This window comes from Phacochoerus africanus, chromosome 3 (genome assembly GCF_016906955.1).
Source record: "Phacochoerus africanus isolate WHEZ1 chromosome 3, ROS_Pafr_v1, whole genome shotgun sequence".
In the NCBI taxonomy this organism is placed as follows: domain Eukaryota; kingdom Metazoa; phylum Chordata; class Mammalia; order Artiodactyla; family Suidae; genus Phacochoerus; species Phacochoerus africanus.
Window position 1 is genome coordinate 170,876,954 of NC_062546.1, and position 25,644 is coordinate 170,902,597.

At 37.0% G+C, this 25,644-nt stretch overlaps 1 protein-coding gene across 5 annotated transcripts in view; it reads right to left on the bottom strand.

Annotated features, from left to right (window-relative positions):
- The window catches only part of ALS2 (alsin Rho guanine nucleotide exchange factor ALS2), a 71,342-nt gene that overhangs the window by 40,831 nt on the left and 4,867 nt on the right, over positions 1-25,644 (bottom strand). For 3 of the 5 annotated variants that reach the window (XM_047773250.1, XM_047773245.1, XM_047773247.1), the window contains 7 exons: positions 19,275-19,354; positions 17,864-18,018; positions 12,575-13,506; positions 9,366-9,723; positions 6,221-6,389; positions 5,209-5,305; positions 1,349-1,426 (listed from right to left, as the gene is read on the bottom strand). In XM_047773250.1, the coding sequence (XP_047629206.1) occupies positions 1,349-1,426; positions 5,209-5,305; positions 6,221-6,389; positions 9,366-9,723; positions 12,575-13,506; positions 17,864-18,018; positions 19,275-19,294 (1,809 nt within the window). In that variant the 5' untranslated portion in view covers positions 19,295-19,354. The remainder of the gene's footprint in view (positions 1-1,348; positions 1,427-5,208; positions 5,306-6,220; positions 6,390-9,365; positions 9,724-12,574; positions 13,507-17,863; positions 18,019-19,274; positions 19,355-25,644) is intronic. The other 2 variants (XM_047773249.1, XM_047773248.1) reach the window with 1 other exon arrangement.

A 25,644-nucleotide genomic window follows, 5' to 3' on the forward strand; every position in this document is an offset into this window, starting at 1 on the left:
GACTTTAATTCACAGATTAAATGACTTCAAAACATTTTTCTCACCTTTCCCAGGAATAAAAACCAAAACTCTGATGCTGTATTTTCATATGTACAGTTAGAGAGTAATGAAACTAAAACCTTATAACTCTATTCTCTCTTGTCTGACTCTAAAATGTTAAATAAAAATTTTATTTCCAGCGCCTCCACACTATTACCACACTTTCCTTAGTATGAATAGATGCATGTTCTATTTTCTCTAAATATATAAAAAACAAGGAACAGTGATTTGTCTTATTTTTAATTGTGATAAAATATCAGAAATTGAATAGCTTACCACTAAAATGTTTTATGCTGAAAATATTTAGTACCAGAGCTAGAAGTAATAACTGTTCCCTAATGTTTTACTTAAGTCTTTTCTTCCTGGTAAAACTAAGTTCTCTGGAAGGAAACGTAGCAGGTAAAGGTCTTATACAGTGATGGATGCACAGTGTATAGTGAATACATCAATCACTGGAGTAAGTATTAACTGTGGCTTATATTGGATCATTTCCTGAAATTGAAGTAAGCATCTTGTTTTAGTCTCTACTACTCTCAGTGGAGAGAGCCACGTACTGGGATGGGGGCGATATCAGACTCCAACTACGAATACAGGAGCTCCACATCCCATTCTGTTAGGCCATCAGGATATCACCATGTATACTCCCTGCCCACAACACTCTCTCAAACAAACAAATCTTAAATAAGGAGTCAATACTTTTTGCTGCAGGGTGCTGGGGCAGAAACAAGGTTGAAAAACAATCCTCTAAAATTGCATCAAAGTGACTAGAAGTTAGCAGTCTCTGAACAGCATTACATAAGTTAAAATTAATTCATATAATAGTGAAGCAATCATCTGTATTTTAGCTTCCCTACAGAAAATTAGAAGGGTTACAGAAAGGTTCCACTACTCTATGTACGTGAAAACGTAACAAACAAAACAAACCATCAAATTATGTTACATAAAAGTCAAACTTAAGTGAGAAGTCAAAGAGTAGGCATTATTTGGCAGTATGAAGCTCAGTAATCAACACTGTAGTCCTAGAAACATGTGCTTTAAAAGAAAGAACTTCATTTTTCACTTAAAATATTATGTATGAATACTCAAGGAACAATGGGAGCTAAGAATAAAAGAAATATAAACACATCAAAAACAATCATTTAGCTTGAAAACAAGTGGCTTCACTTTTTTGAAAATCTTAATGTACGTTATAAGAAATTTAGGTTACAAACATAAAATTCTCCTAATAACGTGAAATGAAGAAATGTAAAGTGTTATTATTTAGAAATCGGAAATAGTGCTATAAAAGTTCTCAAGTTCTCAAAAGTACCTTTGCAAGACGAGGAACCGTTGTTGGAAAATCAGAATGCCCAAGCTGACCAAAGGTATTGCTACCCCATGAGTAAACCTATAGAAAACCACAGGAACATAGGTGAGAGATGTGAATCTGATTGTGCACATCAATTCTGAATTTTTATCACAACAAATACATACACTAACAGTTACACAAAAAGTACTTACATTGGTCTTTCCACTCATTAGAATAACGGATATTAAGAAAATTCATTTTTAAACAAGACTGAGATAATGGGCAGAGTGCATAGGAAAGGCACAGGATCCAAGGATTACAATAATAATCATTTTTATTATTTATATATATTATATTATATATAATTATATTATATTATATTAATACTTATGTTAATTATAGTACATTAATAATATAAGAGTTATATTATTATGTATTTATTATTAACATTTTTCAGGTATTTATTACTGGTCAGGCATTGTTCTTAATATATTTTCTATGTATTAATTAATGTTTTATTCTCACAACAGTCCTTTTTTCTTTTTTTTTTTTACAGATAAGGAAATCGGCACACAGAGGTCACAAATTTCTAAGTGGTGGCACCAGGATTTAATCCCGGGAACTATCCCATTTTTCCTCTTCAAAGAAAGTGATTAAAAAATAAAAGTAAATACAATGAAGAAAAAGTAACCATGACTATTTACTCCATGGATAGGAGTACTATGGAATAAATGGAAAGCCTTTTCATATATGAAAATTCGCCATAGGAGAAACAATAGTACCTATGCTCCACGACAGATAAAAGACGACCAGATCACAGGGGCTATGTTTAATGAAAATGGTTTTGTTTATTCTGATTATAAAAGCAATTCATGGTCACTGTACAAGACTGACAGTACAAAGAAATAAAAAGAAAGTGAAAATCACTGATGATTAGAGATAACTACCTTGTTTTAGGAACATACACATATATGCTTCTAGAAACTTTAATATCTACTAGATATAACGAACATACAAAATGCAATAAAATGGGACTCCACTATCAATGCTGTGTTGTGCCCTGATGCTTTTTACGTAATGCTCTGCACTAACATTTTTCTAAGTCAGTAAGTGTAGAGCTACAACATCATTTATAATTACATAAAACTCCACTGTGGGTGTAATTTAATCAACTGCCTAATGGAGGAATGAATATTTCTTAAAAATTTCTTTCCAATTATTTAATATAGAAATTACATTAAAAATCCTTGAACATAACACATTTGTGCATCTACTTCCTTAGGATAAATTACCAGGCAAAGAACTCTGGATCAATGACATTCTGATTTTTGATACATATTGACAAACTGTCTTCCAGCAAGGTACAAGATACAGGAGTTCCCTTCATGGCTCAGTGGTTAACAAGCCCGACAAGGATCCATGAGTATGCGGGTTCGATCTCTCAGTGTGTTAAGGATCCAGCTGTGAGCTGTGGTGTAAGTCACATGTGTGGCTTGGATCCCGAGTTGCCGTGGCTGTGGCATAGGCCGGTGACTACAGTTACGACTCCACCCCTAGCCTGGGAACCTCCATATGCCGTGGATATGGCCCTAAAAGAGCAAAGAAAAAAAAAAAAGGTATAACACACATTTCTGCCAGATTTTGTGTACCTTTTCCCCACATCCTCACCAACACTTAGTATTAAATGCAATCTGTTGACAGAACACTGTAAACCAACTAAAATGAAAAAAATCATTAAAAAATGATAAAAAATAAATGCAATCTGATAATGTGATAGGTAAGAAAATTTTGTTTTAATTTGTTCATTGAGTAGTTGATCATCTTTTCATTTGTTGCTGGCCATTTCTCTTTCTTCTTCTATGAATGGAATACAAATATCCTTTGACAACTTCTCCTCTATGGATCAGATAATAGCACTGTCATATATGCTACAAATGTTTTTTTTTCCCCAGTTGTTATGTATCTTAATTTTGTCTGTGGGTTTTTGGTTTCTTTTTTGTTTTCTGCTGTGTAGGACTGCTGAATTATTACATAGACAAATAAATATCATCTTCACTCTAACTTCTGGTTTTAATGGCATATCTTTGTCTACTCCTAGGATTACTGAAAAAAAAATCACCTAAATTTGTTCTTATATATGTAAGATTTTATTTTTTAATCTCTATATCTTTAATGCATCCAGAATTAGAGTATGTGGGATTATCATCATTTTCTTCTGCAAATAAGAAACTAGTGGTTCTAACAGTATTTACCGAATACTCAGTCTTGTTTCCCCAGCTGATGTGAAATGCCCATTTTTTATCAGATACTAAATTCTCATATATATTTGGGTCTATTTCTAGTCTATAGGTACACTTCTGTTCCAATGGTCTGTTTGTAGTTTTATAAGATTTTATAAGGCTAATTCTTATTCTGTTCTTTCTAAGAATTTATGTGGCTCACCTCTTATGTTTATTCTCCCAGAATAATTTGGGGATCATTTTATTAAGCTGAAATTATTATTTCTTTTATTGTACCTGTGGCACATGGAAGTTTCCAGGCCAGTGATCAAACCATAGCAGTAACTGGAGCCACAGCAGTGACAATGCTGGATCCTTAAACCAGTGCACCACCAGTGATCCTTATGCTGTAAATGTTATCGTGGAATATTGTGGAAATTGTACTGACTTATACTCTATGACTTAATGATCTAGGGAAAAATGGCACTCTTTCAACACTGATTCTTCTTACACTAAAAATAAAATGTCTCTCCCTTTACTCCCATTTTCTTTTATAAATTAGAAGAATTCTCAAGTTTGTGTCATATGGGCTCCATACACTTCCTATTAAGAATGTTCCTATTTCCTTAATACTTTTGTTGTCACTGTGAACTCCCCTAAGTTTTCTGTTTTATCTTAAGTATATAAGAAAGTTTGCAAGTTTAATGTTTATTTTGCAACCACCTTCCTAATTTATTTTTAAGCCTTTTAACGATACAGTATGTTAATAACAAAAAAGGATCTTTTTCTTTCCTAATATTTAAATTTATATATATGAGCTTTATTAGTTCTTTGGCTAGCCTACTATATGATATTTAAAATACAGTATTTTAAAGGGTTTAGAATCTTTTACTGACTTTTCCTAAAAAGATAAGGAGACTGATGAAGAATCATGAATACATTTAAGAATAACTGAAAACAACTACCTTTCTTAGATGGATTTATGTATGGTTTTAAATGATTCTGAGGATCAGTTTTTTGTTTGTTTTGTTTGTCTTTATGGCGGTTCCCAGACTAGGGGTCAAATCGGAGCTGCAACTGCCGGCCTACACCACAGCAAGACCAGATCCAAGCCATGTCTGCGACCTACCACAGCTCAGAGCAATGCCAGATCCTTAACCTACTGAGCAAGGTCAGGGATCAAACCTGAGTCCTCATGGATGCTGGTCAGATTCCTTTCCACTGAGCCATGAAGGGAACTCCCTAAGGATCAGTTTTAAGTCCCACAATTTTAAGAGAGAAGTGCCTTTTGTTTTCTTTCCTTAGTGTCTTATTTATGAATTTTCTTTAACAAGGAATAAAAATTGACCAATACCCTGGAAAATTTTTTGTTCTATTTTTCATTAAGTGCACATTATAGAGAGCTTCTGTGTCAAGTAGATCAATGTTGAATCCAAAGTCTACAGTCACATGTGGGTCTTCGGTCAAGCTGCATTACTACTCTAAACCCCTTTCCTCCTCTGCAAAATGGATATAATACAGTGCAATGTAAAACACAGGAAAGATCAAATGAGATATGTAATTGTTGCCTGACATATACCAGACACTCAATAAATGATGGTTCAATCGTTCATGTTGGCCTTCCATGAATTTAAGATCAGCTTTCAATGGTTTGCTGCCTACCTGGGATTTCGCAGTAAGTGCAAGAGAATGGTAACCACCTGCCTCCAGATGGATTACTTCTTTACCATCCAGACATTTTACACACAATGGCTGAAGCCTTAAAGAAAAACATACACACACACACATAAACTCAAAGAGAGAAGTATTGTCAGCAAAAGTCACAGCCTTTCTCAAATTACAGAGTGCTTTCCAGTAAAAGTAAACATTTCAAAAGAAAACATTAAAATACTGGACTTATGTTCAATCTACTCCTAAATATTATAAGAAATTTTGATGGTTTCTATCTAATCTTTGTATATTAATCACCAATTAACCACCATAACTTCAGAATATGTTAAGAATCGTAAAGCAACTAAATGATTTTTATGGTAGATTATACTTAGCACAATAAAATCTAACCATAGAGAGGTGCTGCCTTTCTTTTTAATGACATAGTTACCTTCACTCTGCTAAGAACGAGACATCTATATTAAGTGGCTGTTTTAGATAATCATTCTATTTACACACCTTCACAAATATCTACAGTTAATATCATGAGTTCCTTTTAAACAACAGTTTTTCAATGAAGGACATGAATAGACATGGTTTAATATCATGGTTATAGTTATTCTGGCAGCAGCATAGAGACATCTTTCAAGTAAAATTGGTGGCTTTTTGCAAGGTAAAAATTTGAGCCATTCAAATGTTCCAATGAGATATAATCTTATACCAAACACCCTTTTCTGTATTTCAGGATGACTGGACATCAAAGAAAAGGTGGAACATTCACATGGATACCAAAGTCCCTTATTGTTAGGGACAAATTCAAGATGAAGAATGAAAAGGTTTTTTTTTTTTTCCCTTGTTTGCTTTGGCTTTTTTTTTTTTTTAAATCAGAGTTAATGGTGTATAACAATCTAGAGTTAGAAGGGACCAGATTTCCTCTATGACTTAATGGAGATTTGGAGACCTTCACAGAAGAGAGGTTATTTGTTTAAGCCAATTCCCACCAGTGAACACTGGCGGCACTCACCTGGGCAGCACGTCACCATGCCCCAGCTGTCCGTCCTTCCCTTTCCCCCAGGTCCACACCTCTGTTCTCAGAGAAGGCAGGAGGGCATCTGCTTCTCCGCTATAAGTAGGGGTCAGAACCACTGTTCGCGTTTTCACCCTCGCAGCCCTTCTCAGGAGCCTGGGGGAAACTGAAAACAAACCAGAGATGGGTGAGGGAGTCAGATGCAATTGGGAAAAAGGTATCATCTTGATAAACTGTTGATTTTCAAAGAAATACACTAAAACGGTATTTGTGAAGCATATTCTACAGGTTCTCTGCAAAAATGGGGATTAAGTAGTCAAATGAGTTTGGTAAATACTGCCTATTACATTCTCTCCTCCCACTCCCTGCCCCATAGAGATTCACACACACTTCAGCTGCTAAAAGTGCTGACAAGTCCTGCAATTAAAGCCCTGTTTAAGTTGGTTCCACCCAGCCCTACCTACTTCCAAACTTTTGGCCACAGAATCCTTTTCTGGATAACATTTATGTTATACAGGATGTCTGCATAACTTTGCTGTACACTTGAAACTAACACCATACTGTAAAGTAACTATACTTCAATTTTAAAAAGCATCCTATGAACTTGTATCCTAAAGAGTATGCCTAACAAAACATAACATCAAGGCTGACAAATATTTTTCCCATTTCAAAGCAGAGTTAATAGTTAAGCCTTTCTAAGCTAAGGTCTAAGTTCAAATGTAAATATTATAATAAAAAAATGTATTTTCGGTATAAAATTTTAACGTTTCTATAGTGGGGAAGTGCTAAAGAGCTTTTTTTGTATTTTGCCTGCCTACTTTAAATTAGTTTATAGAGAATTTAATAACCTTTAAAAAAAGAATACTGATATCTTTTAGAGTGTTTCAAACTATAACAAAGGCATATGACACTGTGTAAATCTTGTACATCAGTTTGGTGACAGGAAATTTTTTGAAGAAAATCATCAAATGTCACTAAGTGTTGACTTAGTCACTTGGTACTAAATTGTGGACCACAAAAAAGCGATCACGACTGGCTAACATCAAAATCTTTTCTGGTGAGTGTACCATCCACTTGTACACACAGAGACTCAAATAAACCTATGTAAAGTTTCCTCATAGATGTATTCCAGGTAATTTTAAAAGAGAGAGAGAAAAAGAATACATGGAAAAATTTTCTAAAGATATTTTAGGTTACTAAGCAAAATTTAACTTAAGGAAGTAAGTCTGTCAGTAGGACTGTATATTTCATACAGTCCAATGACAATGACAAAAATCTCTATCTCACACATGTGGTTCACAGACCTTCTGAAAATGCTAAAGGGCATTTCAGAGTAAGAAAATTTTGCCCCATGATTCTCATTCAGACTTAAAAGAATTCATGGGATACACACACACACACACTAATCAGGACTAGGGTTCCACTTGCATAGATCAATCCAGCCGCAGTGAGAATTAGGAGGAAGGACAGCAGTAAGTAGAACAAGTATAGGGAACAGGAGCAGAGCAGAAAAGGTAAGCTTCAGTCTACGATTCCTAACTTTAGAGCCTTGCACAAAATGGTGTGAACCAGGAGTTGGTAATCTACAGGCCATGGGTTAAACACAGTGCACTGCCTATTTTTGTAACTAAAGTTTTTTTGTTTTTTTTTTGTTTGTGTTTTATAGCATACATGCCACATGGAAGTTCCCAGGCCAGGGATCAAATTCAAGCTGCAGCTGCGACCTATGCCACAGCTGCAGCAATGCCAGACCTTTAACCCACTGCACCAGGCCGGGGATCGAATCCGTGCCTCCACAGGGACCCGAGCTGCTGCAGTTGGATTCTTAACCCACTGTGCACAGCAGGAACTCCTATTCCTGTAACTAAAGTTTTAATTGTAATATTACTCATTTATTTATGTACTGTCTATGAATGCTTTTAAGTAAAGTTGAACAGTTGTAATAGAGACTGTATGGCCCACAAGTCATAAAATATTTCTCTAGCTTTTTACAGGACAATTTTCCAATTCCTGATCTAATCCAATACTTCTTAAATTTTAAGGAGCCCTCTAATCACCTGGGGATCTTGTTTTATTGTATATTCTGATTCAATAAGTTTGGAGAGGAGCCTGAGATTTCTCCTGATTCTCTTAACAAATTCCCAGATCCTATTTATGTTGCTGATCTGCAGGCCACATTTTGACAACCAAAAGTCTAGATGACTGTGATTCCTGAACTGAGTGAGAAATGTAGAAGAACCAACTGTGTAATATTCTCAATATTCCAAGAAGTTTATTGCTAATGGTTTCAAACAATGTGGTTTTCTCGTATTGAAGCTTAAAATCACCTTCACTTTACGGTCAAATACATTAATTCCTCATTTAACCAATGATCACATCTGCAACTTCATCTATGTGGAGTACAGACCCCAACTAAGAAATCGAGGTTAACAACAACAACAACAACAACAAAAAAAAAAAAAGAGAGAGAGAGAGAAAGAAAGAGGCTAATGCAACATTCCAGAACAGTAAAATAAGCTTCACAATGAGGTTCATAAGCAGAAGCAGATTATCATGAAAAAGTGAGGGTCTAATAAGTTATTTCTAAAGCAAAGGAATATGTAACTTTCTTTTAATTAATTAAATAAATTTTGACCTTTGAATATATTAGCTTTAGCAATTAAGAAAGTGAATTTAGGAGTTCCTGTTGTGGCTCAGCAGGTTAAGAACCTGATGCTATCTCTCTGAGGATGTGGGTTTGATCCCTGACCTCACTCAGTGGGTTAAGGATCCAGAGTTCCCTCGAGCTACGGTGTAGGTCACAGATGCAGCTCAGATCTGGTGTTGCCATGGCTGTGGTGTAGGCCGGTAGCTATAGCTCTGACTTGATCCCTGGCTGGGAACTGCCATATGCTGCAGGTTCGGCCATAAAAAGAAAAAAAAAAGCGAATTTAGTATAACATAGCATGTGATGTCAGGAGCATCTTGGATTCATCACTTCACAGGAGTTCCTTATAGCACAGCGGATTAAGGATCCAGCATTGTCACTGCTGTGGCTGGGATCACTCCTGTGCCAGGGGTTCAATCCCTGGCCCAGGAACTTCCACATGCCATGGGTGTGGCCAAAAAAAAGTCAGTTCACAAAAGCTGGTTATTTCCTTACCCTGTGACAACAATCCAGGGAGGGAGAGTCTTCGGGTGCCTCCCTCTGATTCTTCTTCTCTGATATCCACGAGACTTGAACTCTTCTTTCCTTGCATTGATTCCTGTTTAACCTGTTCTTCTCTGCTATCTTTCAGACCTTCAGGGCCCATGGAACTACTGCCTGCCTGAGCTCCGGGTTCGCAAGGGACTGTACTATAAAAGTTCATCACTTTCTTAAGAGACAAGGCCCCAGCTTCATAGGTAGCAGCCACTCTCACACCAACAGCAGATGCACAAGAGACCACTAGGCTGTTTAGGGCTGAAGTGCTTGTGGTTGGTGGGCTGTGAAGATTAGGAATTGCTTCTTCTACAAGAGGCTAAAATATACACACACAAAATATATATATATATATAAATGTAATCCCTCATACAACAAGCAATCAATAAAAAGTATAACATCTAACATTTTTGCGAATTAAAGAATCTAAAATAACAGATTTCTTTATCTCCAACCTAAAGGCACGCCTTTGTGGTCACGGATTTAACACATTATATGGAAATGAGTGCTTCAAATACAGGTACTTTCCTTATCAAAAGTATGTCCTTTTTTTGAGTGGTATTTTATCATGGTTTTTAAAAATAGGCTCCAGCTACTTTCATAAAATTAAATACAGTAGAGGAGAGAAGGGAGGGAAGGTATGGAAACCATAGCCTTTAATATGAAGTAATAGTCCTGGACAGACTATTGAAAAAAAAATGCAAGTTTCACTATTGATCACTACTAGGAAAATTTAAACAACTTGCTACTAAGAAATAATCAAGAAAAAATATATTTTAAGAAGAAAAGGCTTTTCCTAAAACATTTTATATACGGAAATTTATATATGGCAATATATAGGCAGAAAAATATATTATACCTTTGAACTATCAGCCCTCAAATTATGCTCTGAAATTCAAGTCCTTTTAAGAGTTAACAACACATCAATGAGTTATTCTCCATGACCCAGGGGCAAGGTGAACTGAAGCATTACCTTCTCTCTCACTACACTGAGTGAATGTGATAGGTTAATCATTAAGCATTTGGATCCAATGTTCTTAGTGTCCTTCAGAGCTTTATTAGAAAGCCAACTAGCGTTTCCTAATATCTTGGTGAAAAATCAGTTAAAACCTACTCTGAGCGGTCAGGTACTACTGTTTACTGAAAAGGAAAGTCATTATGTGTACCCACTAAACACACAAGAAAGCTTTTGGCTTAAGACCCTAGGTCACAATGAAAACTTTGTTTTCTATGCTACCCAAAGATCCCAAAGGTATATACACATTTCTCAATTTGTTCTAAACTGAAAACCAAATCAAAAAAACGTTTAACAGCGGCTTCTGATTTTCTCTTTTTCTGGGGGGAGGGGGGCGCTTCTGATTTTCTTAAAATAATTCCTGTTCTCTGCACAGTGCCTGACATGTAGTAGGCCCTGGATACATTTTGTTGAATTAAATACTAAATTCAGAAGAGCTATTTCTGTCTGAGTCTTTAATTAAAATATTCAACAAAATAAACAAATATACTACATACAAGATAAACACAAAGTCTATCACTTCCTTGGTGACACAGTTCCCATTAACAACTTGTTTGGAAGAACTAGCGTCACTATTTCCACCCTCTGTTTACAAAGGCTCATAAAAGAAGCAGGGACAGTATTTAGGGGTGACTAATTTAGGGAGTTCTTATCATTAGGTGGAGATATCACAAAACTCTACATAAACTTTAAACTACTGTTCGAACTGGTTCCTCTACTTAGTTATATTTAGCAATACATAAAATAAACAAAAACACATGCTCAGCAATTTGATGAAAGACATAATTTTAGAAGTCCCAATCAACCAATAATAAAATTCAATAATGAGATATATGCTTCATTGCCAAATACTTTGGTTTATTTCACAAAAGTGAGATATTTTTTCAGTTACATCTGGTTAGAAGAAAAAAAACTCATCCTAAGCCACATAAATTCCTAATGATTAGCTGTATGATTGAAACACTATTTACAAAGATGGAATTAAATTTAGTTAAACACACACTGCCAAAACTAGCATAGATTAAAAAAAACCCCAAACTTTAAATGTTTAACCAATTAAGTCCAAAGGAAAATGCAATTTCAATGATGACAATCTATTAATCAAATGAACTGTATACAACCAACTTTTAACTTCAAGTTAAATAAATCAGATGAATGACTTTTTAATTTGACTTTTGAATCGTCAAAGTCTAACTTTTTTAAAAGCATGTACAAGTCCTGTTAAATTATTACTTTTGCTTTGTTTAGATTTCTTCTTTCTCTGAACAGCTTAAAAAAAAAAATCAAGTATCTACAAGGTTCAGTGAGTGGACTGTGAAATAAAAACTGTTTCTAAAAACACCTCTAAGTCATGTTCTCATTCTGAACGTGTGAACAACAGTAATGAAGAATCGAGAGGCTGTGTTTTCAAAAACCTGAAAACAATGCCACACAGGGCAGCTTTTATGATTAGACGTTTTTGTTTAGATTTGTTTCTTAGAATTTTGGAAAAGCAAAAGCAAAAGGCTTAACACTAAGAATAAAAAACCGAGTATCCTTTAGGACAATTTGTTTTAGACAGGGGACAAACTTCATTCTATGCCCCTGATAAGTAACTTTTTTCTGTTTACTACAAGTTTTCAAACACAAGTTGTTTAAATAAGGTGAAAATATTAAACCCTGCCCCAAATAAGGACCACTCGTATAACTGAAACGAATTCAAACCATGTGTGATGCCAGTAAGCTCTAGTCTGCCTTCAATGAGGGATCTGCCACATAGCAACCTTCCCTGATGAAGAAGAAAAGGACTTTTCTCTATAGGATCTGAAGGGCGCTACAAATACAGATCAGAGAGTTCGTTGCAAATATATAGTCATGTTAGACTCTTCATGAGCCCACCTTAACCCATGTATGAGGGAAAAAAGGAGATTTTGCTACGTAACAAAACAAGCCCACAATATCTTTCAACATCGTAAAGGGCCAGGATTTGAACATAAAGAGCAATTTTGAATTAATCCAGGGTTTTTCTTATCTGGGCTTCCACAATAAAACAGGTTTATCGTCAAACAAAAAATAAAAAAAATGGTACCAACCCTGAGGCATGTTAAAGTTTCTCAAGAAAAACTCTTATGTTCAACTCTACTTACACCTTTATATTATAAAATTTAGCAGGTACCTGAGATGGCACTGGCTTTTCACCATTCTCTGAGTTTTCTCTTACTGAATGATCTGACTGCACGTATTCATTTACTGCCTGAGGGTCAGGGTACGGTGGTGAGCTTCTTGCAGGAGGAATTTCAGTTGTCCCCATGTCGTCTTGTGGGGAGGAAATGGTCTGAACACTCGTGGTCTGATCATTTCCAACATTCAGTTCGGTGGCAGCAGGCAGTGCATTCTGCATGAGAGCATTCTCAAATACTTCTCCCTGGCTGTCGAGGGTTTCAGTGGAGAGGGTGATGGCAGTGCTGGCCTGGTTTTCTGCCTGGGATTCTGACAGGGTCACGCCTAATGGACAACAGTGGCTGTCGGATATGATCACATGGTCTTCCTTGTCAGTCATCGTAATTAAGAGCTGGCTGCACTGGTTGCATCTTTCGGGCACCGGCTTTAGGTCCTGGGAAGGTAGGCACTGGACCAGGGCTAAGCTGTGGAACGCACCACAGGCGACTTGCAGCACGACTCGCCCAGCAAGATGTTCCACCTTTTGTGGCTTTGTCACTGGGAAGGTAGTGGTAATGAGACCCAACTGACAACCGGTACCCCAGGCCCAAATCTCTCTGCTTATGGACAGTGCCAGAGTGTGCTCCTCGCCGCATGCCAACTGCAAGATCCTGACTGCTAACAAAGGGCTGGTCTCAGAATCAGAAATGCTGACAGGATTGGGTTCTGGAACATACTGCTGGTTCGCTACCGCACACTGGCCAGCAGAGTTCTCCCCCCACATGTACACTACGCCACTTTCTGTCACTGCTCCACTGTGGAAACTCCCTGTTGCCACAGTAACGACATATTGCCCAACCAGGGCATTTTCTAGAATGGGGCTACTCGGACAAAGCTCTGCTGGTTCACTTCTCCAGGGAAGAGTCCCAAAGCTGTAGACCTCACCATCTGAAGGTTAAAAAAAAAAAAGAAAAAGAAAAAGAGGGAGTGAGTGAATTAACTAGAAATTTTTTCAGCTTTTAGTCCCCTCTAGGTTTAACAACATAGAATTTCTTGTTTTCATTTTCAAAAGCACAGTTGTAGAAACTTGGTTCAAGCATACAGCATTCCACATTGATTGATCTTTTAACAAATAACATCTCTTGACCCTGAGAAATACAGTGACAATTTCTACAAATTGCGGGAGGTTACGTCAAATGAAGGGTAATGCTCCTCTCCTTCAGCCTTATTCTACAAATTCCTAGTATCAATCTGTCACGAATAGCTATCATCATAGGCTGCTACAGAAGATGATTCCAAGAGTTCAAAACCAAAACAGATCAAGTAGACACCTTTGCTAATATCTACAACATTCACTACAACCGAGTAAGTGAGAGCAACAGAGACGTATGCAATGGCACAACAATATTAGAGATTCGCTTTGGCCAAAACCATGAAATTAGCTTTCTACCTCCAGGCTGGACTGAAATCACCAATGTTAACAAGACGTGGCTGTCTTCACGGTGTGTACCATGTTATGCATAATTCAAAAATATTTTACGTGATATATATTGTGGAACGAGAGCCTTTCGGAGGTGCCATTTTGTTTAAAAAGCAAACCAAAACCAAATAACCAAAGCAAACAACTAATGAAGCGGTGGCTGGGTAGCTTTAAAATTAAAATGGAAGGCAGCGAGGTAGGTACATGAAGGATGATCACCTATGTGTGTGTTCAGGTGTGCTATCAAGTCTTACTGCAGGTGTGTCGGGAGACATGTTTCTACCATCTTTTCTTAGCCTCTCTGCTTCTATTTTCTATGCTGAAAACTCCATCTTGTCCTGCTTGAAAAACAGTCGCAGTGCTGGTAAATAACTTAAGCTTAAGAACAAAGACCAAAAGGCGGAAGTTATTCATATGGTCAGATGAATGAGGACAAAATGCGTTGGTCTAGGTCTAGGCATGCGGGACCTGTGCAGATTGGCACACTGCTTGCACATCATGATATGTCCTGTTAAAATAAGAAAAAGAGGAGCCTCATGGCCCCAGGGGGCTTATGAGGGGTCATGAGCAGGATATGCATGAGCAAGGAGCACAAGGTGCAAACCTAGGCACTGAGAGGCACAATGGTGATTCTCTAGATGCTCTGAATAAACAACTAACGCCAAGCTTCCTCAATGCTAATGACTGTTAAATGCCTAAAGGTCAGAATAAAAGCTTAACCAGCTACCATCTATGTGACTTTAAAAATAATAAAAGAACTATATACTGCACATACAACCCCCTCCTCACTTGATGTAATCCTAAAAAGCACAATAAAAACAGTGTGATTTCTTGAGACGGGGCTCTTAGTACCTGAGACCTTGAGTCCCCCGTGTCTTGTTTTATGTTAACCTTTTCTTAAGTTTCACAGCACCCATTCTTCAGCCCTCACCTGCTGAGCTGGTCTTGGCACAGGCGTGTGGGAACTGGTGGGGGGGGGCATATGCAAATGATCTATGCTAGCTAAAAAACTCAAATGGAACAAAGACTTGGCCATGAGTTTTGAAAAATATTAAACCAAGCCCACTATCCATTCTTTCCTATATGACCAAAGACTCATTCCTTTTTTTTTTTTTTAAGTTAATGAAGAAATAAGTACTACCCCCCAACAAAAGAAGCAATTGAGTCACTGATGAAAAAAAATGTATACTTCGGAGTTCCCGTTGTGGCTCAGTGGTTAGCAAATCCGACTAGGAACCATGAGGTTGCAGGTTTGGTCCCTGGCCTTACTCAGTGAGTTAAGGATCTGGTGTTGCCATGAGCTGTGGACGTGGCTTGGATCCCACGATGCTGCGGCTCTGGTGTAGGCCAGCAGCAACAGCTCTGATTAGACCCCTAGCCTGGGAACCTCCATATGCTATGGGAGCGGCCCCAGAAAAAGGCAAAAAGACAACAAAATAAAAGTATACTTCATCTTTGGCCTATTATACATTGAAGATACATTTATAACACTCAAATTAACTCACCACAACATTTATGTAAGGAAAAACACAATAGTGGCTAGAGGGAAGATACAGCTTTTATTGGAGAATTTCTAATTTGCAAAGAGTACTGTGGAGAAAAAAAGTTCACTGGTTAAGATCTTTTAAACTTTTCTTCCAAAGTGATACAACACAATTGCAATAGCTCACCTACACTTTCAACTGGGATTATTCTTCTAGAATAGTATTCTCTCTAGAGCAAAACTGCAAAGAACTGAATGTTTCGACATATTTTTTTAACCTAGAATACCTCAAAAAAGGTGAATGAATAAGGTGACCTCACTGAATTATGAGCTAATGGTTAAATGGAACAGAGACAAAGAAACTTGAAATTTTCTAGTGTTTAATCCGTGCTATTTTCCCACTTAGAGAAGAAAGCACTGGAGATATTTGTGCCATTTCAAGCTACACAGTTATATAGGATGAGATTTTTTTTTTGTAATTTTGACACTTAAACCAGGACACTGTAGGGTTTGGAAAAGGGAATAGGGAGCTTGGCAAGAGTGAAGCCATCTTGCTGCCACGGTCCATCTTGGTGAACTTGAGGTGACTCATACGAGGGCTCTCAGAAAAACAAAGTCATTAGGACTTGAGAAACTCCGGGCCCTGACTGTTCTAAAGAAATTCAAAAATAGCTAGATTGTACTTGAGGTTAATCATTCAAGTAACAATATAAGGCATTCTGTACAGCTATACATCTTTCTGTATCCTGTAACTCAAAATTAATGTGGCATGTTAGACACGTAAGCAAGCACTATAAATGTATCTCCCCTTTTTGTTTGGGGTCCATGATTGGGAAGCGATTCCCCATGGACCCGCCGGCATAATAAAGCTGATCTCCATCTTCCTCGAGTGGCCTCTGAGGTGATTCCTGGGAATTCTACAAACTGCTTAAACATGAACATAGGTTATTTATAAATTTTTGAAAAGTTTTCCCTCAGTTGTCCCAGCCTTTTAGGTTTGATGCTAGAAGTTGAAGACATCATGTTCACGAAGGATTCCTAACTATCTTATTGAAGGGCTGATAGAACAACAATAACAATATACATACCACTTATATATATATATGCTTGAGAACTACAGATTTTGAAGCCCACAGGGCAGATATTGAATATAGTTCACATTTTAAAAATAAGGTGGTTTTTTTCCCCAAATTCTGACCTATGGTAATAGTATTATATATCATCATAATAAAAGTGACATAATAATAAAGAGGTTAGAAAGAAATCCATGTTCACCCCATAAAACCACTATGGTCAAATTTTAAGCTCTGTTTCCTAGAACTTGTCTTCCCTTAGTTCCTACAAGGAAAACACCAAAGCACTGTTAAATACTTTACAAATGCTTACAGAGTAGAAGTTTATGAATTAGGTTGATGGTAGTTTGGACCCAAATCAAATTTGCCATGGCTGAGTTGGTAAAATGCCATCAAAATTAAAGACGGCGGCTCTCTCTATAAATTATAGCCTATGTTTCTGTTACATAGATTTATAGATTTTATTGCCTGTTCTTATGAGCTGGTATTTATGCCTGAGAAAAACTGTACTGAGAGAGTATAGCCAAGTGATTTAAAAAGGAGACTTTGAAATCAGACTCTCTGGTTTCCCAACCTGCCTCTGACCCTTTAAATAGCTGTGTGTCTTTGGGAAAATGATTTACTCTCCCTGACCTTCAGCTTCCTCATCTGTGAAGTGGGGATAATAACAGCAGCTACAGCATAAGGTGGCTATGAGGACGCAGTGAGATAATACATGTAAGTGCTTAGTCAGTGCCTGGCATATACAATTGTTTAATAAACATGAGCTATTATTAGCATTATTATTCTGATACTTTCAATGAACAAAGGTATAGCAAAAGGGTCTCTGAAATAGGTAATCTTTCAAAAAATCTATTTTTTTCAGGTACTTATCACTATAAAATTTTTTTAAAATAAAATTCTCCCTTTTATTCTAATTATGGTACATCTTAAATTTAAGAACCTGATTTTTTTATTTCTTTTTTTCTTTTTTTGGCCACACCCATGATATGTGGAAGTTCCCAGGACAAGGATCCAACCTATGCCACAGCTGAAACCTGCACCACAACTCTGGCACTGTCAGATCCTTAACCTGCTGCACCACAGCAGGTTAAGGATCTGATTTCTGATAAAGGGACTAAGGACATATTTTAAAAACAAAAGAGCATAAGCTCCTACAAAGTTAACTCATAACCTCTGGTATTCATTCAGTAACTCACTTACCTGCTCTTACACTCTCAGACATTTGTCAGTTTCAGTTAGTATTTGCTAAGCCATTCTCTGTCATACCTTCCGTCAGAAGAACTCCGTGTTTCACTCCAAGGGCTGCCTGAAGAACAGTCTTTCCTGTCCAGCCTGGCAATCTCTCTGGTGTTACAGAACAGGATCCTGCCTGCCAGACATGGACCAGGCCTCTTTCTTTGGATCCTTCAGCCTCTTGTGAGCTACAAACATGAAGCGAAATAGCTTAATTGTTCCTGCAGTTCAGAACTGTATCTTTTGTTCTTAATACTTTCATGAGGTTTGTAGCTTTTACCAGTAAGTACATGGGTGATGTGCTCAGAGAGCTGAGCATCAATTTTATGATTTGGTTATGACACAGGAATAGAGATAAAACAACTATTTATATTTTAAAAAATCTAAGGATAAACCCACAAATTACTAAACCCATAAATTACTTATCTCTATTTAAGAAGCAAAAAAAATCTGGGGTTTTTTTTTGAAGTTTTCTGATTTAGCAACACAAAATTTCAAGATTCTAATTTCTCAATTCATCGATTCCTTGTTTAGATATTACATTTATAACATGTCCCAAGTTGGAGTCTTATTTTAAAATTTTAGTTTTTAATTTGGCTAAAAAAAAATCATTTCATGAGAAAGACAGAAGGAAGAGGGATTCACATTTCACTTGATACTGAGTTTATGCTCTATAATTCTTACTTAAATGTGTAGGAATTAAATTTGTAACAAGCCAGTAAAATCCTTCATGGTTTTTCTTTCTAGCTAAAGAATTTTATCCATCTGATGACTCTGGTTCAAAGAACATAAAACACACAGCTGCATAATGACCGTATCCTAACTGCCTCTCTTTCCAAGAAAAGGCCATATTAACATACTCTGAGTTTCCCTTACATAAAGTTTGCCTTTGTGTTGCCATATTTTTTTTTTCATAGTCTTTTTTTCTAGAACACTGATGCCAGTATTTTAATGAGGTACAGAAACTTGTTTTGGATTTTCTCTATTTTATAATGTCTAGAATCGTCTCTACTTTTGCTAAATAATATTCCTCAAATTGTAATTAGGCATAGCCATGGTTTACAAAAGGGATGCCAAAAACTTAACCCTCCTTTCAAAATATCATTCATGACTAGTTTTTTATGGATAGAAGATGATTACAATTAATAAGGCTACTTTTGAAAACCTGAAATTACGTGTGAGAAAAAAACAGCTTCAAAGCTTTAAAATGATGAAATGAAGACATTCTGTGCTTTTCATAAGCACAAGAAATGAACGAGCAACAAAGTGTGGCAATAATAAGCTTTACTGTTGTTATCTCTCTCTTTACCAATCAACACAAATCTCACTATTTCTACTTAATAACCATCAACAAGAAAACCAAACTGAAGAGAAGCTACACATAAGTGGAACTGTCTGTTGTGTTTTCCTACAAGGATAGGGGAGAAGGAAAAAAAGGTTTTACCTTCTCTTGTTTGAGTCCATCGGTCAGCGGGAGCACTCCATCACCAAATCATTCCCTCTCTGCGAAAGGTACATAAAGTCCTAAATGGCAAGACACAGGTAAACACAAAGAGCAGTGAAAGAGTTCTTTGCTGTTTTATCCGTCAGATTTAAAAAAAGAAGGAAAAAAGGCAGCCCTCCAACAAGTGCACATTCGCTGCAGTAAATATGCAGCAAAACTATTTAAACTATTTCATAGCATGCCTGCCAAAGACGAATCTCTAGACTGAGCCTGCCCACTGAGCTTATAAAAATGCCTGTTGATCATCAAATGTAATGTCAAAGTGAGAAAAGACTACCTGTGACCTAGCTGTACTTTGTCAGGCAACAGATTCCTTTGGTTTGTTTTTTACTATAAAGAAGGAAGTTCAATCTGAAAACTCAATGTGTTAAGGATTCACTACACACACATTAAGGCTACATTTCAAATGCTCCCAGAACGTACGAACACTTAAATACCAATCAAGTAAACATGAATTTTTAAAATGTCTTCAGTAATGTATCATGTTTTTTTTTATTGAACTACCAGTATTTACCCTAAATCAATCTCAATTCAAAACCATAATCCAGGAAGAAAGAACTCTGAATTTTGAAATATCTGTTTTAAAATCTACCATTTAACTGTAAAGAGCTCTATGAAAATAACAGGACAAGTATCATGACCTATCAGTTCAGAAACTCAGTGTTTGAAAAAGTAAGAGCTAGAAATAGGCAGACCGAAATGCTCAATGCACTTCAGCTAAGAAATTCACATTTGCAAGGGCACCAAAACTCATGAAAATAAGGGCAATGAGGTTTTAGATGTGCGGGGCCAAATTTATTATTTTTCTGCAAAAGGATACAGTGTGGTCACTGTGCACTGGAAACAGCCCATACCGGCAGGTGTGATGTAAGACCCATCTGCTTATTCCAGGCTGCCTGTGAATTCTTACTGTTTCCCATCTGTATATCTGGAGGAAATTACTCTCTACCTAATGCTTCTTTCAGAAAGATTCTGAATCATTTGAAGATGGATGAAGGGTACTATGCAAATGGAAGATATATCTGAATAGATTTAATAAATACTATTCATGAAATAGATATGGTGATTATTAAGTGGTACTATACTTTGGGTGGGATAGTAATTAACTTAGAGCAAAATGTGCACTTCTTGGTGCACAGAGATGTTCTGAAGCCAGGCCTAACCCGAGCTTATCTATCAGAGATCAAGGAGGAACTGGTCCCTTAAGAGAAGTTAAACAATGCCCAGCGGAAACCTGAGAAGGCCTCGGGGAGGGTGTGGGAGTGCACAGGCCCACTTCATGCAACTGAGTCACAATCGGGGACACTGAATAGTGTCCCACTGCCTGGCAATCAAAACTGTTGAGAATCTTTTAGCAAAGTGACTGAAGAAGCCAACCTTTCTTCTCTTTTAATCTCATAGTTTTGAATACAAAGTTTTCTTACAGTGACACCTTACACCATGTGATTTCTCATCACCACTCATTTTTTTCAGATCCAAATGGAATGAAAACTCTACAGACTGTCTGGCAACCATCTTTTGTTACTTACTACACACGGTAGGCAGGTCCATGATTCCCAGGATGCCCATGTCCTGATACCCGGAACTTGTGAATATGTTAGTTACATGGCAAAGGGGAAGAAAGGCTGCTAATCGGCTGATTTTAAGTTGAGATTATCCTAATTATCCAGGGGCACTCGGTGTAATCAGAGTCCATAACAGTGGAAGAGGAAGGCAGAAGAGAGTTCCAGAAAGAGATGTGATGATGCGGGGAGGGTTAGAGAACTGCTAAATTGCTGGCTTTGAAGACGGGAGGCGGCAGCCACACATCATGGAATGTAGAAGTGGATTCTAGAAATGGATTCTCTCCTGGAGCCTCCAGGAAAAAAAAAAAGAAAAGAAAAGAAAAGGCAGCCCTGCCCTGCTGACACCTTGATTTTAGCCCAGCAAGACTTGTGTCAGACTTTTAACCTAAAGAATGCTAAGATAATAAATCTGTGTTATTTGAAGCCACTAGGTTTGTAGCAATATTACAACAGCAACAGAAAGCTAGTATATTATTTCACAGACATCTTTCTTTACTGGTATTTACAGACCTCATTTTGTTTTGAGTTTAATATATTTGACTTCTTCTACAACAGGTTGGCCTGAAACTCAAATAGGGCAGTGAGAGAAGAGAAAATGACTGCAAAGAAACATAACAAAAAAAGAATACTGCACCTAAGTATGGGAAGCTTATGTTATCAAGTTTTTACCTCACATACTTAAATATGTGGCATTTACCAACTCCAGTTAAATACTTAACTTCCTTCTCAATTAGGTATCCAAACAGAAAAAGTAAACAAAAACATTTTGTTTTCCTAATTAATCCCCTCTCTGGGAGATCATCAGACCTCCCTTGGCCATTCAAATAGCATTTAAACTTCTTTATGTTACTTCATGGCTTAACATTTTTAATAGTTATAAACTGCCTCATCACAGGGTTTCTTCTGGGGATATCTCTCCCCAGGTGAGCTTTGCAGGTCAGGATCCTTTTACTCTACTTCCTTCCTTCTGTTATAGTAACTATCCCTCATAACCTTTATTGTATTAACTACTCTGATACAGAAGCTGTGTGATGTATACAGGTGGAAAATGTGGGGTCCTCTTTTGCCTGACATGGCCTTTCTGGAGATCGTGCATGTGTAAAAGGAGCAAACTAGACTCTAGCATCCCCTGCAACTATGAAGTACTATGAGCCACAGAACAAAGCTACATTCATCTCAAAGTATATCACTCCATCTTTCAAATCACTATCTCCCTCACAGTGAAATGTAGAGTAATTAAACTCTGAGATGACCCTTTAAAACAAAAAGCAAATCTTGGTTAATGAATTGATTCCACTTTCAGATCCCAGTGGATGCACACCTTCCTGCTACAGTTAACAGAGAAACGAGCTATCTTGTATATGCAGCAGATACGGTGTTAATACCATGATCTGGGAGTGCCCTAAAAAAATCTGGTCTAGATGGTCTAATTTTTGCTATAAAGAAAAGCTACAAACTGTCTATGAGTCCATGATACAGGAACCAGAAACGTGAAGTCTAAAAAATTGTGAAAACGAAAAATTTTTTCATTTAAGTCTTCTGGTGGCAAGATCTAAACTGACCTGAGCATTTGTTATTTGTAGACTTATTAATGATGGCCATTCCTACTGGTGAGGTGGTCCCTTATTGTAGTTTTGATTTGCATTTCTCTGATAATTAGCAATGTTGAATGTCTTTTTTTGTGCCTATTGGCCATCCGTATGTCTTCTTTGCAGAAATGTCTATATAGGTCTTTTGCCCATTTTTCAGTTGGGTTGTTTGCTTTTTTGTTGTTGAGTTGTATGAGTTGTTTGTATATTTTGGAGTTTAAGACCTTGTTGGTTGCATCCTTTGCACCGGTTTTCTCCCACTGGGTAGGTTGTCTTTTCTCAAATCAGACTTTAAGGAGAAAGTGTAAACGACTGAAATCTGTAGTAATTTTGTATCAGATTCACTCTATGTCCAAATTCTTTTTTAAGGCACTACGATACAATTTGCTTCTTTATTATGATTTTTACTGTCTTCCTACCTTAATGTCTTGTCATTCTGAACTGTGATTGTTGCTATTATTTCACTGTTGTATTAATCAATACACTTATTTTAAACCAGTGAGACAGGAGGATAAAACTAGAAGGGCCTAGCTTCGCTAGTTTTTAAGTTCGCTTTCTCATACCTTGAGGGTCCTGACTACTTAGAGCCATCATTCTAGTCAGAAACACAGAACACACTAAGGAGTATAAACTCTTTAAGGGCAGGAACATTTTTTTTTTTTAATGTAGGCCTGGTCTGTCTACAGATATTTACTGAGAACTTGTTATAGTTCAAGGCTGTTAAGCAGCTGGGCCATAGTAGAGCAGAAGATGTTTTTGACTTTCGTGGAAGTTTTAGATTAGTTCCATACCTGGAATGTAATAAGTGAGAAAAATACATGTGGTTTTAGTTGTTTCAATTTAAGCATTTTAAGGTTTGTATACTTATGACTTACAAATTTACCTCTCACTAAATTAAGGCAAGAAGGACTTTATTCAGAGAATAACGTTTACTAGATGTGAATACCTAGACTCCTACATGACTTAATTTGGTCTTTGCATTTGGGATAATAGTCTACTAACACATTTCTGGTCCACATTAAAATTTTTTTATTTATATTCTGCCTTGTTCCTAAAAGGATTTAAGCAGTTTACAGACAGGTGTAAATGTGGCAAAATAAAACAGAGAATGGATGGAGCCAGGAGTGAGATTAGAATCCCTGGCACACATACTGTGAAGTCCTCATCCCTTACAGGTGCCATCACTTGGGACTCTTACTCTCCCACCACAAAATCTGTAATTCGCCTATATCTGTACCTGTTGTTTTGTTTCTTTTTATTTTTTAAATTATTTTTAATTAATTTATTCATTTATTTATTTATTTTGTTGGTGGAAATGTAAATTGGCACAACCGCTACGGAAAACAGTGCAGAGGTTCCTCAGGAAACTAAAAATAGAACTAACTCATGATCCAGCAATCCCACTCCTGGCTAGATATCTGGACAAAACTATAATTCAGAAAGATACATGCACCCTTATTTCATAGCAGCACTATTCACACTAGACAAGAGACGGAAGCAACCTAATGTCCATCCAGAGGAATGAATTAAGACAACATGGTACATACACACAGTGGAATACTACTCAGCCATAGAAAGAATGAAACAATGCCATCTGCAGCAACATGGATACCACTAGAGACTATCATACTAAGTAAAGTAAGTCAGAAAAAGACAAATACTATATGTTATCACTTACATGTGGAATCTAAAATGTGGCACAATTGAACCTATCTATGAAACAGAAACAGATTTACAGACACAGTGAACAGACTTATGGTTGCCAAGGGGGAGGGGAGAGGGAGTGGGATGGACTGCGAGTTTGGAGTTAGTAGATGCAAACCATTACATTTAGAATGGATAAACAATAAGATCCTACAGTACAGTACAAGGAACTATATCCAATCTCTTGGGATAGACTATGATGGAAGATAATATAAGAAAAGGAATGTGTGTGTGTATATATAAATATACATATATATATATATATATATGTATGACTGGGTCACTCTGCTGTACAGCAGAAATTGGCACAACATTGTAAATCAACTATACTTTAATAAGGAAATAAACAGTCTGACTTGGTTGCATTTTCTTACAATGTAATAAACTAGAGTTTATACAGTGAATGCAGTAAACCATAATTGAAGACACTATGGAATTTTATACATGGTAGATGCTTAATAAATATTTGCTTCTAAAAGGCTCGAACAATATGTTTTCACATGGATTAAGGCAACTTTTAACTCACACACCTGATTTACAGCTAAGCTATACCCCCAACAACAGCTACTTCCTGGATATCCTGCCACCCAAGGCTTTACCCACCACCACTGAAGGCTGGGGAACACTCACCCTGCAGTGAGATCTTGACAAGCCGACCACCATCAAAGGCGGAGGCGACTTCAAATCCCAGCCCTCTCAGCCTGAAATGCTGCACTGGAGGCATTGCCTGATACCACTATGGGAGCTGACTAGCCCCTTAAAACCTGACCCAAAGTTCAAGAATTCAGTAAATTAATGCATTAAATAAAGTCAGGAGACTGGCCTGGAGAGTATTTACTATTTATAATGTAACTAATGGGATGATGCACTTACTAAGTCATTGATTCAAAATATATTATCAACTCCTGCAGATCAGAAACTATGACTTATTCATTGGTACACTCTTGTACCCACAGCACCCACTAGGAAGAACACCCTTCATCTTTAAGTTTCAGTCCACGGACTACCAAACGATTAGAAGGTTTCCAGTCCCTGCTATAAAACTCAGTATCAGACACAAAAGTAAAGTGTCTTTTCATAATAGAAACTCTCATACATAACTTGCTAATGGTACCTCCTAACAACAAGGAAGATGCTTTTAATTCATGTCACTTGACAAATGTTAGACGACCCAGGAAAGAATAATCCTTTTCACCTTAGTACATGGAGACAGTTTGGGGTACAATCAGGGACACTATGGCTTCATAGTCTCTCTTTCTCATTTTTGTTTGTTTGTTTAATAGCCTGCTAATTTCACCCTGAAATCTACTAAAACTGCACTATTCTGATTGTTGGGAATCCTCTAATGGATATTACTCATGGGAGAGGGGCATACACATGGTAAAATAAACATCCAGAGAAACCCCTTTAGCTCCCTTTTGCACCCACTGCATATCTCTTTAAAATGCATTT